At 38.2% G+C, this 14,138-nt stretch overlaps 1 protein-coding gene across 1 annotated transcript in view; it reads left to right on the top strand.

Moving 5' to 3' along the window:
• The window catches only part of LOC107391086 (tumor suppressor candidate 3), a 117,372-nt gene that overhangs the window by 86,167 nt on the left and 17,067 nt on the right, over positions 1-14,138 (top strand). The window contains exons 7-8 of the mRNA XM_054743553.1: positions 7,719-7,782; positions 12,836-12,910. Of these exons, the coding sequence (XP_054599528.1) occupies positions 7,719-7,782; positions 12,836-12,910 (139 nt within the window). The remainder of the gene's footprint in view (positions 1-7,718; positions 7,783-12,835; positions 12,911-14,138) is intronic.

Here is a 14,138-nt window from a genome sequence, read left to right as displayed (position 1 = left end):
GAATATGTTTTTTATAATTCATTTTAAACACATTTATAGTTGTACTTACTTTGATTTCTTCTTCTAAATTGTTCCATAATTTAACCCCTATTATTGTGATACACATCTGTTTTAATGTTGTTCTAAACTTATGTATCTTTAAGTTTAGTGTCCCTCTCAGGTGATATCCTCCTTCTCTCTCTGTGAACAGTTTCTGTATTTTATCAGGCATTAATTTATTTCTTACTTTATACATTATTTGTGCTGTTTTGTATTTAACCAAGTCCTGGAACTTCATTGTCCGCGTTTAAGTTCATTTGTGTGATCCAAATATCCTGCATTTGTTATTAATCTGATAGCCCTTTTCTGCATTGTTGTTGTTGTTTGTAAACGACTTTTGTACGTGTTTCCCCAGACCTCTACACAATAGCTCAAATATGGCAGTAGCATCGTATTGTATAATATATAAAGTGCTTTCTGATTAAAAATATACTTAGCTTTCCCCAATATAGCAATGCCCCGTGCAAGCTTCCCCCTAACATATTTGATGTGTGGCTTCCAACAGATCCTGCTGTCTATGACCACCCCAAGAAATTTTATTTCATATACTCTCTCAATTTTTACATTATTAATTACTATATCTAATTCATTGCAGGGGTTGATTTCGGACTGAAGAAGATCCGGGGCTTAACACACACACGCGCGCGCACACGCACGCGCGCGCACACGCACACGTGACACGCACTAGTCAACATCATATATATATATATATATATATCTTGTACCACATAATTTTTAATCTGAAGCTACATATTCAGCATATTCAGGGCAGAGTATTGTTCCTGTTAGTGTTTAGTGTGAGATGATAGTAAATATTCCCTTTCTTTCCCCAACAACTTTACCTGATAGTAAGCTAACTTTAGGCAAACCAGCAGCACCACAAATATTTTTAAATAAGACTCACAAACCTGAGTCAACACCAGTCTCATCAAAGCTGGGGTTCTGTTGCGGTACTTTTGGTCTAAAAAACGTCCTCATGTCCATCTTCACTCATGCGTTTCAGGTAGAGAGTGCAGAAGAAGCTGGCTGCTGAAGGGCTTCTTCTTCAGTGGTGGAGGCTCAGGCAGGCTGTATACAAACTACTGCCAGCAGCGCCCTCTCTGTTGGACTTTGGTACTGCATGTTACTTCCGCGATTTAGATCCGGGGCTTAACGTGAAACATCCGGGGCTTCAGCCCAAGTAGCCGGGCCTAACGCCGCCCCTGATTCATTGTATCTTCTTTCATCACCAAACACATATTTGTTATTATGCATATCAATTTTGGCGACCTCTGGTCTCATGGCCATACCAGCTGGGGTTAAACTATGAAGATCCTGCTTTTTGCAGCAAAATTTAGATTCTCAGTTTCTGAGTCAGTTTGAATTATTTTAAGGATAAATGTGATCATATCAAAATAGTAGTTTATTTCTGCATTTTCCAATTCCAACCTTTTCACTTAAATCAGGGTTTCTCAACGGGGGCTGTAGCGCCCCCCAGTGGGCGTTCAGACTATATAATGGGGCGGTGAACGTTTTTGTCCACTGAAGGGGGCGCTGAGATGCTAATGGTGGGCGCTAGCGATACAGGACATTCATAACAGACAATGGCTCAGAATAAAAGAAGTGTTGACAGTACAATGTGGACTCGGTATGGATGTATTCCTTCACCCACGAATCCACAACTCCCCATGTGCCTGCTTTGCGAACAAGTTTTTTCAAACGAAGCAATGAAACCCTCCCGGCTTAAGGAGCATTAGAGGTAGCATTAGCAGTATGTTTGCTCGAAGCTCAAATTTACTGGACCGAGGATTATTAGCTTCCTACAATATCTCATTGCTAATAGCTAAAAATATTTTTATGATACTTTTTTATGACATATTTGTATTAAACAGTTTCAAACTCAAGGCTGAATTTATTTATTGATTTTTTTATTATGATTTAAGTCTTAAATGTTTTAATGTATTCAAACAAAAGGTTTGATGCTTTGCTAGAATAGTTTTTGTTCTTTTGTTGACAATGGTTGTATTTAGTGCTGCCAGTCTTATTTGATGTATTGTGACAGTGAATGTGAGCACATTCTTTGCCCAATTTTCATGCATCATCTTTATAAAAACAATAAGTTTGATCAGCCCTAATTCCTAATTAAGATGAAAGCATTTAATACAATTTATTTATATTATAAGAGTCGTCAAATTCCTATGCTTCGGGACGCTGGAGCACTGGCAATAAATTTTTTCTGATTCTGATTCTTAGGGAACTTTACTAAGTAAACATTCCAGTTGAACCTACTTAACAGTTCATTATGCCAATTAGTTAAAGGTTCCCTATGTAAGGAACCCCAGCAGAACTCATCAAGTCGTTGACTTGTTGTCAGTGATGTATAGCAATCTTCATATTAGGCAAGCATGCAGCGGTGGTGGAGAGGAAAACTCCCCTTTAACAGGAAGAAACCTCCAACAGAACCTGGCTCAGTATGAGCAGCCGTCCACCGTGTGCACGCACGCACACGCACAGACACACACACACGCACAGACATGCCCATCCACGAACGATAAATTGTCAGTCCGCAGATTAGGTAATGATATGATGGATCACAACCATTTTATGAGTTATGCTTTAAGAGCTCAATATATATATTATCTCTACTTATGACCAATAAGCTGTGAAACTCTATCTAAATATAGAATATAAACCCTGCTTGGTCTTTACTGTGTTAATCAGAAGACTCTAGGATTCTTAATTTATTAAGGGATTGTACACACTTCGTTTTGATTGAGAAAAGAGTCAGTTTTATAAAAGTAAGAATTTATTTTACACAAGAGAGAAGATCAGAGGACGCTCCTCCAGACACGCATTATTATTTTCATAAATTAATTATTATTTCTCCTCGAAGCGCTCAGTCAGACGTGTGTTGTGATGCCGGGAGATCCGGTCTTGGGGAGGGGACGGGGTCAATGACGGCGGCTGCAGCGTGATCGTCTGTCTCTTTTATTTAGAGACATGGAAAAGTTAAAAGTAGAAAGAAATAGAAGTTATTGTTCCACTTTATTCTTTTGTTTCATGATGATAAATTGATGTTAAATTTCAGTTTAAAGAGAAGCTGGGAGGAAGCTTTGGTTCATTTTACAGGGTATCCGCGGGTCCTTAAAAAGTCTTAAAAAGTCTTAAATTAGCTTTTCCTAATTTAAGGCCTTAAAAGTCCTTAAAAATGACAAATAATCCTTAAATCCAGTTTCCAGAGGTCTTAAATTACCAATGACCAATGGTACCAATGAAACAAGATTCTTTTATTTCTATAAAAATTTCGTGAATTTCTAGTTAGTGTTCAGCATTTTTTGTGTATGACGTTGACGTAAGCGGAACCGTACGCAGTCAGTTGGTTGTGAAAGGGGGCTATTTTTCTAGATGAGCACATTAGCTGGTTAAGCTAGTGGGAGCTTGCGCCATGGGGAAGGGCAAGTTTAATGGTAACTGGATGGCTAATCCCACGTTCGCGACGTGGTTAGCACCGGTTCCAGGCAATAGCTGGAAATTATCGCTTAAATTTAATTTTTAAAATAGCTTAAATTTGGTCAAATTGGCCTTAAAAAAGGTCTTAAAAAGTCTTAAATTTGGCTCCCTTAAATCTGCAGATACCCTGATTTTAAGTTACAGGAGATCTTGTTTCCTATCAGCTCCTCCAGAGACAGCATGGACATGAGGGTTAAAGGGTGAGGGTCACACAGGACAGGTTAGTGGAAAGGTTTGTAGTTAGCTGGTTAGTGAAATAGATCCATCAGCTGGCTAATTTAATCCTAATCCAGCCCACAGCCTTCTGCTGGTGTTATTATTAGAAAGAATAAAACACGCATCTTAAATATTATTGGAAGTGTAGAATTTGTTTTATGTTTTATTATTTTCTACATCAAACAGAACTTGATTCATTCTCCAACATTTCAGAAATGAACCACTGGGTTCAAATAAAATAACAAACTAAGTCAAACATTTCATTTGGTGTTATTTCCGACACCCTTGAACTGCGGCATAAATATTTGACTCTAGAGCTGCTCAGAGACATTAAACACTCATATATGAACCCATTATTGATTTTATTATTACATTATGTGTTCTATAGGTTTTCAGTACTTCTTTAGATTTTGTGAGTTTTTGCAAAGCGTGTTTTTCTCAGCCTGAGGCGTGGTGTTGAATGAGGAAACGGATTGTTTTTACTTTGTTAAATCTTAAATGTTTAAAGTGTTTTGTCCTAACCTGTTGTGAATTGAGATTTTGAGGGATGGCAGGTTGTGTCAATTACATTTTTGATTAAAAAAATTTTAAATAAAAAGCAATTATGTGACATCTTCTATTTATCAATGAGAACAAATCAATAGGAAATAATCGTGATGTATCGGGATATTGAATCGAATTGAATCGTTGACCCAATAATCGTAATCGTAATCGGGAGACAAGTGAAGATTCACACCTCTAATTATTATCTAGCTTATGAGTTAGAAGTTTATATTTAATTTCGGAAATCATTCTTTGATTCAGCAACTGATCCGAGCTGTGAGTGTTCCTTATTGGAAGGCATGAAGAATCCTGTAGGACGATAAGGGAAGCTGGACCTTGAGGAGAGAACATTGTTGTTGACAATTTGTTATCTGTGTTCAGAGCTGCAGAGAGTCTCTGAGCTCCAGCTGATGGGATGAAGGCAGGCTGATTTAAAGGGAACACATGCAGTCTCGTGTCTCCATTTTGACCGGATGTTGAATGGTCAAACAGTACCTAAAAACTGACCATTGCTGGACATTACAAAGTGCTTTTGGTATGACCCAACTGTGGATTTGAACCCACGATCTCTGTCTCACTCATACCACTATGCCACTTTTTTAATCTTTAAACAAATTTTTATTAACTCAAAATCCATGACATTTCTGTTCTAGAGTATAAATTGTTTGAACAAAATACATTTAGGTCTTTTTTTAAAAAAACTCTGAATTATAAGAAACGAGAATACAGTTTTCTGTGTCTGCATTTATTGTGCTTGTGATTCAGACTGACCTTGTTGCTTCCTTGGTAAAAGTAGCATCTCTTTTGTTTTTCTACACAACAATTTGTCTTGAGTGCACATATACACACACACACACAACTGCTGATGCAATGACCCGCACACTCGTGGAAGGCTTTGGATTTTATCTACATGCATAAAACCTTCTCAAAGCTTCCATATGGTGTCATCGTCCTCAAAGAGACATTTACTATAATTTTTTTTTTCCCTGTCTGGTTTCTTGCATCCACTCTGATGAAGCAAAGGATATGATTAAGCCAGAAAATGAAAGCCACTTTGGCTGTAACTGAGTTTAGGTTATCGTATGTCAAGGACAGTTTTTGTGCTCAAATAATAGAGATCATTTAGTTTCATGGCCAGCTGGGGCTTTTTCTGCGTGGAAGCTTCCCTAGAATTTAAAAAGGTTGTCCTTTTTCCTTTCTGTGTATATATATATATATATATATATATATATATATATATATATATATATATATATATATATATATATATATATATATATAGTGAATTTCTCTGTAAATTTAAAAGACCCCTCTAGTATAGGCATACATTTTCTTCCAGTGTTTTGGAGAAGTCAGTAAAAATATATTAAATCTTATTTATGATGAAGCTTTTTCTCATAGTGTCCTAATTCCTATTCTATACAGCTACTCACATCATCATTACAGTATAAAACGATATAATTTTGCGGTTGAACTTTCCTTTTTTGTCATTTTGTAAAGATTTTTTAATCAAAAGGTTTTTTTTTTTATATGTCAGATATTTAGTAAAATTATGTTGTGAACACAAATAGTTTTTTCTTGAAGACTTGGTGAAACTAATAAAAATAGAAAATCGAGCAAAAGTTAACTTATTTCTGCAAGAGCAAAAAGGAGCGCAAACCGAGTGTTTGTTGTTTTCCAGAGGTCTGACATATTTCTGTTTAAAATCATTTTTATTGATGTTATGGTTACCAGTCTGGCCAGTGAGATCCAGGAGCCAGGGTCACCCAGCCCCAGTGATCAGCCTGACACCGCCCCTGCTCCTCCTCTCTTCCAGGCTGCGGAGGAGCACAGCTGAGCCGAATCTTGCTGATTACCCACACCTGGATAAAAAGGCTGTGCCTTCAGCAGTCAGGGAGGCAGCAGTGCGGGGGTCCTGCTGTCCTCCAGGTCCCGTTTGGTTTAACCCCTTTTCGTTGTGATGAGTTTTAAACTTTGGTAGTTTTAACTCTGAGAGAGGAGGCAGCAGTGCGGGGGTTCTGCTGTTCTCCATGCTTCGTTTTGGTTTCAACCCCTTTTCGTTTGGATGAGTTTTTACTTTTTAGTTCAAACTCAGTGATCCAGTGGGATCTTTTTGTGTGTTCGTTTTAAAGGTTAACTTAGTTTGTTGCAATTTTATTGACTCCGGTTTTAAACACCTTCGTTGCGGTAAAGCTTTTAATTTAAGTTTTTGCCAGGTGCTTTAGTCAGTAGATTGTTTTAGACTTTTATCAACTTGGTTGTGCTTTTAGAACACCTTCGTTGCGGTAAAAGTTTTAACAAAGTTTTAACCAGGTGTTTTAATGTTGATAATTCGTCTTGTAATGTTTACCTTTTGAGAGTTTTGAGAGTTTTAGCACTATCTTTATAATGTGCGCCATCTGTTTGCTCGTTTTTAGACCCTTTTATTACAAATAAAACCATTTTTAAATCCACTGTCACATTTCTTATGTTACCCCCTCCTTCGCATTTTAACATCTGTTGATGGAATTTTTTAATTGTCTGAGCGTTTGAATCTGCTGTTTTCAGAAGCTGTTAGCCATATTAATATAAATTACAGCAAAAATGGCTTGAAGAATCTGGCTTTGCATAAAATGTGTCCATCTCATTTATTAGTTTCACCTTTTAAGTTGAATTACCGGAATAAATGAACTTTCGCACCTTATTGTGATTTTTCGAGTTTCACTTGTCGGTGGTTTTAGATTGATGTATAAACTCAAATTTGCCTATTTGCTAACTGATTTGTTGCCTTGTTTTTGAAATGTTCATGTTGTAAAACAAGACTTGTCAGCAGGTCATGAATGGTGAATGAATGGTGAATGGCCTGTATTTGATATAGCGCCTTCTAGAGTCCTGGAATCCGCCAAGGTGCTTTACAACACAATCAGTCATTCACCCATTCACACACACATTCACACACTGGTGGGGATGAGCTACAATGTAGCCACAGCTGCCTTGGGGTGCAGTGACAGAGGCGAGGCTGCCGAGCTCTGGCGCAACCGGTCCCTCCGACCACCACCAGCAGGCAAGGGGGTTAAGTGTCTTGCCCAAGGACACAACGACAGCGACAGACTGAGCGGGGCTCGAACCTGCAACCTTCCGATTACGGGGGCGAGCACTTAACTCCTGTGCCACCGTCGCCCCAATGGTGTCTAACTATTTGCCTGAAGAAAGCATCATGGAAAACTTCTGGATTTTTCATAAAAATTCAGATATTTAAAGCCTTGTGTTATTTGCCGTGTCAACCATCAACCACCAAAAGGTTTTGCATAAAGCAATCTCATGGAAAGTTACACGCTCTACGAGTTCTTATTACTTGTTTGTTTTACAAACTCCTCTGGTTATGTCACTACATAAGTTGCCAGTTAAAAGGAATCGTGCCATACTGATGCATCTGTCTTTTTTTCCCACAGAGCTACATTCATGGCAGCAGCCAGGCACAGTTTGTGGCTGAGTCTCACATCATCCTCCTTCTGAGTATCCTTTCAGTGTCTTGGTTGGTCTTCTTGTTTTCCAAAATGCTAATCATCCAACGCAGTTTCCATCTGTTAAATGCCGACTAGGTCATCCTGACTAATGTGTTAATTCATCTGCTGCTCACCCAAGTCACCGGTAGTATTTACCTTATATAGTACATGTTTGAAATAGCATTGCATTTAATTTACTTTTATTTTTCATACCTTAATGTTCCCAATGAAAAACCTCATCTGTGTTCATTCCCTATAAGCACGCTGCCAGCTTGACTGAACAAATAGGCAATACACAGACAAGAAATTGTCCTTTAACTTTTTCTCCTTGGCTGATTTGTTTCAAAGTCAACTCCTCACAAACGGCTCCGGTTGTGTGTGTTTGGACTTGTTTAGCAGGATAGATTTCTCTGTGTGTGTTTGTCTGCTCTCCTGTCTGTTTGTATACCGATACGTTTAGTCGCTCTTCTTCTTTTGTATGTTTTTGGGTAATGATACTATTCATTCCTCACCGTTACGTTCATCCCAGTGGAAATAACAGATCCAAGGTTGCACCTGCTGCAGAGAAACATTTGTTTGTTTGTGCTCATACTATTTACTACTTTTTATTTTACAGCAATCTGATTACATCTAGAAATGCTAACTCGCCTACTCGTTTCCTGTGCTGGTTGTGTGAACGCATTTTAAAAGTACCTGAGGATTGTTGTGTGATTTGTCGCGCTCTCATAACTCCATTTGTTTTTTAGGAGTAAATTAACCAGTCTGCCCAGTGTTCTGTGGTCTGTTTGAATTTCAAAGCAACAGCTGTGAGCATCAACATGTGAGTCACAGCAAATACTGAAAATAAGATGTTTGTAGTGGGATCCACAACTTATATAAGCTATAAATTGTCTCTGTTTTGGATAATTAATACAGACAAGTAGGGATAGACCGATATATCAGGCCGATCTTTAACATTTTTTATATATCCACATTGATGTACCTCCTTAGTTAGCCGATTTAAAGTCAGGCACATCCACAAGCTGCCCGGTGCTGCAGAGTTTAATTTGTGTGTTTTTACATTCCTGAATAACATTTGTTTTAATAAATGCTCTAAAAAATCTTTTAAAAAGTTATTAACCCTAATTTATTTTTATTTACCAGCTTTGAATTTTACCTGGTCAATTTTACTTACTTGATTGATTAACTTTAGCTAGATGCCTGATTTTAACACTGAGCAGTGCCAAAAAAATAAGATTTGGTTAATTTCAGTGTTTAAAAATGGATAGTGTTGGCACAAGCTGCGTCTTTGTTTACATATTTCCTGCTGCATGGCACTGCACTGCATGTAGTACTGGACTAGAGTAATCGGAGTGGATAGAGAGCCGGGTTTGTGGGTGCAACCCATCGACATACATACACTGAACAATGGGTTTCCATAGACTCCAATAACACGTTTTAGTGCTAAAATGGGAGGTGGCCACCACCGCCATTTTGACCGTGTCACAGGTTCCGTCAAGCCGAGACAATTCCAAAAAAGGGAAGAGAGGTGGAGCTGTAAGGCTGGGATCAACTGACGACACCCGGTCGAACTAGCTACAAGCTAACCTGAAGCTAACCCAAAGCTAATGCAGAGGTGGGAGCTAAGCTAACAGAGGTAGCAACCTAGCTACAATCGGAGTTAACTGTGCACAACACCAGAGCTTCTGAGTCAGAGATACGCCGGGCTGACCGCTGGGTAAAACCGGGTGGAACACAGAGGTCTCCCGAGAGCTCCACAAGCCGGCAGCCGCACAGCAGACAAGCGCCGCTGCGATCTGAGATGTGCAGAGCTGCTGCTGGGGAGAACCGGGTGGAAAGGTTTTTATCCCAGAGCTCCACAAGCCAGCAGCCCGCGCAGCAGTCAGAAGCCGCGATCAGACAGAGATGTGCTAAGCTGCGGGGAGGAGAGAAACGGGTGGAAAACGAAGGTCTCCCGAGAGCTCCACAAGCCGATAGTGGGAACCCAGCTCCACCAACATGTTATATTTCAACCTATTTTCTAAAGTGCAGCATTATGTTAAATGCACTGGGGTTTACCCTATTACTTTTAAATTTCATGGTTTAACAGTACATGTTAAAATCTAAGCTCAGCTCGGCAGTGACCTAAAATACATAAATATAATTTTACTTACCGAAAAAAATGAAGTGGAGACTCCTTGAATGCTCTATTAGTGCAATTAATGCCACAGCAAGTCATTTTGTCCAACATTTGCACAAAAAATATCCAAAAAAAGAATACACAAACACAGAGACTCAAAATCCCGGAGCAGTTTCCAAGCCAGGCCGAGGCTCTACTGAGGCCTTTCCACGGAGCTAGCTCTGTGGTCACGTGGGTCTGATGCTCATTAATTATACAGAATTTTAGGCTTTTCATACACTTAAACAGAAGAGTGAGAAAAAAATTCACCCCCCTCAGAGTTGTCATGAGTGTAAACTAGATCATTTAAACCCAAAACATGTTTTGGTACCAGGTTGTAAACATGTTTATTTCTGCTGTGAAATTGGTATTTTTAACATGGGAGTCGGTGAGGATTTGCTCACTTCTGATACCAGCCCCTAGTGGATGAGGGTGGAACTGCAATTTTTGGTACTTCTGGGTTGGGCCCAATTTTTGAGCCGCATTGTCGGGGCTTGGTGCAACCAAAACAAACAATAGAAGAGATCAGTAACTGGTTAACTTTGAGATCACGACAGAAAAAAATACAGCAGCGGTATCGTAAATGGTGTGAAAGACCTCTAAACCAGAGACGGAGTGACCAAAGTGAGTGCGTGTTGCTCGTTTTGTCAACTCCACCTACAGGTAACTCATAAAGTGCAGCGTTTAAACATGTTGCGTTAATTTTGGGGGATTTGCACAAAACACGCTTCAAATAAATTCAAGTCACGTGTGGCAGCCATTTAAACACGCGTACGTGTTGTTAAACAGCAAGTGCATTTCAGGACTTGCATAGCTGCATCGGCAAAAGAAAAACCAATATCGGCCGACCTTTATTTACAACCAAATACATTTTTAAACGTATTTAAGTTGATATTTTCTAAAGTGAGTAAACATCCATTTTTATTCTCCTAAAAATTTTAACAAGTATATGACATTTTCCTTATTGAACAACCTATTTCAGTTTTGATGGTGGCATAATTTGGTCAAATTTTCTTGTTTGCATCATTTCTCCAGGCTCCTCGTAACGATGCTTTGGCTTCCTCTCTGTAACTTCCCTTGTTATTGCCACCCACCGTGTCTTCCTCGTTTATGGATTTGTATGCAGACCATGTTGTAGATAAGAATCTGTAATTAGACCCTAGACCAGTCAGATGGTGCTTGCAGAGATTTCAGAGCATCTAAGGTTTTGAACTGAGAAATATTTGCTCCTGTCAAATATAGAAGATTGCACAACTTGTTCATAATTACTGATTACTATTATCATTATTTTTAGCCTCAACAAGCAACTATTTTAAACATAACAAAGGTTAGAATAATAATTTTCTGATAATGAGTTAAAAATAAACTGACTAATAAACTTCTCTGGCTCTCCAAACATTTGGTTGGAAGGTTGTATTTTTTTCAGCCATTACTCTTTAAACTAGAATTAAACACAGTTCATTAAGAAGTGAAGTGTTTAGTCTGTCTATAAACATTTACCACTGTAGAGCATCTCAATCTATAAAAGAAGCACAGGCACCAGTGTTTTAGAATGCAATCAGTTTGTTTTAGTGAGCATTATTTAGTCTTTTTCATCACATATGTTTAGTAAAAAAGTAAAATTATTATTTTGAGCCCACACCAATTACTTTTATTGTAAACTTTGTAAATTGGCTTAAAGGTTTGGGACTCAGAAATTTAAAATTGAATTGTTGTGGAAAAATATTATTTCACACAGAAGAGGCTGTTTGTCCTAATATTTACGGTCAATTATTTGATTTTGATAGTTACTAGGCAAAGAAGGACTTCATCATGGATTCACACATACTTCGCTTGGGTTCACAACACTTTAGCACCATAGCGGGTTCATCTTTATTTTATCCTAAATGTTTTTATTTTTCTGTCGAGTTGGTCTGATTTTCTACTTTTTCAATTAATAAAAAAACAGCATCAATTTAAAATAAAGAGAAACCAGCTGTGGTGACTTTATTTGTCTATTTTCATGTATTTATCTGTTTATCTCAGTTGTTTTATGTTCTTCTTGTTTCAGATTAAACCGTCTCAGTGCTTTGCTGTTGATTTAACTCACTCCTTGAAGCCTCGTAAAGTTTTAGGAAACTATTTCTCAACAATCATTTTGATTGTTGTTACACTCGTATTTAATGCAAAGCTGCATCTTGGACGTCCACACCAAGCATTTCACTCAAACATTTGATGGAACAATAAATGATTCGTTCTTCTGTCCTTTTAAATGTTAGAGACGAGGGTCTATGCCATTATTGTATACACACATTTTAAGAAAAATGTGTGCTAAATAAGTTTTTGCTGAAAGTGGGCTTTTGAAAAGGGATTTAAATTTGAAGTCCATTATAATGGTTTCTTTCAAGGGTAACACACCACATTTAACTAATTCTGTATATTATATTAATTCATAAAGGGGAAAAATTATAGTTTTGTGTTGCCAATAGCAATGCCATTCCCTCTCTTAAACACAAACCTTCGTTATTTTCTTAGGTTTTTTACCATTTTTATCTCTGAGCGAAGTTTGTTGTTCTTTCAAAAAAATCCTGCATAATAAAACTAAACTAAATGTGCTCTAACATACAGACTTATTTACAGACTTGCACATTTGCAATGCAGGTAGTTTGTTTTAAGCTGAAGGTTATGCACTGATTTCAAAGTGCAGGCATTGCTTCATCGTATACATTCATATCTGTGATTGTGTTCAAATAATTTACATCTTTTTTTTTTTACTTTCTAATCTGTTAGAGTGCAGCTATGCATATGTATGTGGATACGCTTATCTACAAGTGCATGTGCATTTGTAAAAGTTCCTCCTGGGTCACTGTGTGTTCCTGGCTTTGTCCTCTGAATGCGTCTTGTTTCCTTGACAACATTGCCCCAGATGCTGCAATCACCATGGGAATGGTTCTGCTCAACGAAGCAGCCACCTCTAAAGGAGATGTTGGCAAAAGAAGAAGTAAGTTTTGATTTCCTGTCATAATGTACTTTTTAGATTTTTTTTTTTTTGTTTTATTTTGAGGCAAGCATTTGACAGTGTTGGTAAATAAGTTTGTGATTTTTAGCTAAATCCATCAAACTGTTATCCATCTATGTATGTGAACCCTTATCATATCTTGTTAACAGGTAAGTGGTTAAACTTTGCTAAACAAAATGTGCATGCCAATAAAATCTGCTTTTAGAGTTACCGTTGGTGCCGAAGAAGTGAAAAGGCTTGAAAAAGTCGTAGACCATACCTGCAATATAACTCCTACACCATGAAGTTTGTACTGAGAAGAACATTAAAGATAAGATCCAAAGCAAGCAGTAGAAAGTGATTATTTGGGCAGCTATTTACAGTCTTGTGGCCAAGAGAAGATGTGGCCAATAGCCGTATAGCTGGAGATTCAGCTTTTAAATAATTATTACCAATGCCAGAAACTTTAATTAGCTTTTCAGGACAACAACTTGTTCAGCTTTTTTAGAGGGTTTTCAGCTAGTGGAGATTTAAATATCATACATGGATGGTTTTTTTGTGTTGTTTTTGTAGAGCCCAAATCCACTATAATTCCATGCAAAAGAACCCTTATCATATCTTGTTAAGAGAATAAACAAAAAAAAAGAGAGAATAAACATTTGCATTGTAAGTGGCTCTTTTTGTTGCACCAGTATGGAAAAAACAGCAAGACTCCAGCTGTTGATGTAAAATCACCAACCTGTGTTGCCCATTAGCATGAGTGTAAATGGTAAACAGTGTAAGGTAACTTGTGTGCTCCACAGAAACACAGCTTAGCTGAAAACGTGTGGTGTTGCTGGACATTTTGCTCCGTTTTATGGATTTTTGTCAGACTCTGAATAAGGAAATGGCTGCAGGCAGTGAAACAGAAAGCAAAAAACTCCGGAGCAACCAGTGACTCTGTTTACTAGCAATTCTGCGGCCAGAGTCACGATGCTGGCCTGACAGCCTTGCCAGGTACCTCAATGGAGCAGGGACTAAAAGTAGGGGCGAAAGTAGTAGTAGAGAAAATACCAAACTGTGCCCTTAGCAACTGTGGTTGGGCCGAGCTGCACCGCTCCGAATTACTCCCAGTAGTTCTGCTGGAAAACTAGCTTAAGTATCTTGGGGTCTTGTTCATGAGTGAGGGAAAGATGGAGATCGATACGCGGATCGGTGCTGCGTCTGCAGTGATGCAGGCGTTGTTAACGGC

Source organism: Nothobranchius furzeri, chromosome 4, assembly GCF_043380555.1.
Source record: "Nothobranchius furzeri strain GRZ-AD chromosome 4, NfurGRZ-RIMD1, whole genome shotgun sequence".
NCBI classification, from domain to species: Eukaryota; Metazoa; Chordata; class Actinopteri; order Cyprinodontiformes; family Nothobranchiidae; genus Nothobranchius; species Nothobranchius furzeri.
The sequence above is the reverse complement of the archived record's forward strand: the minus strand, read 5'-3'. Positions and strand labels throughout refer to the sequence as shown.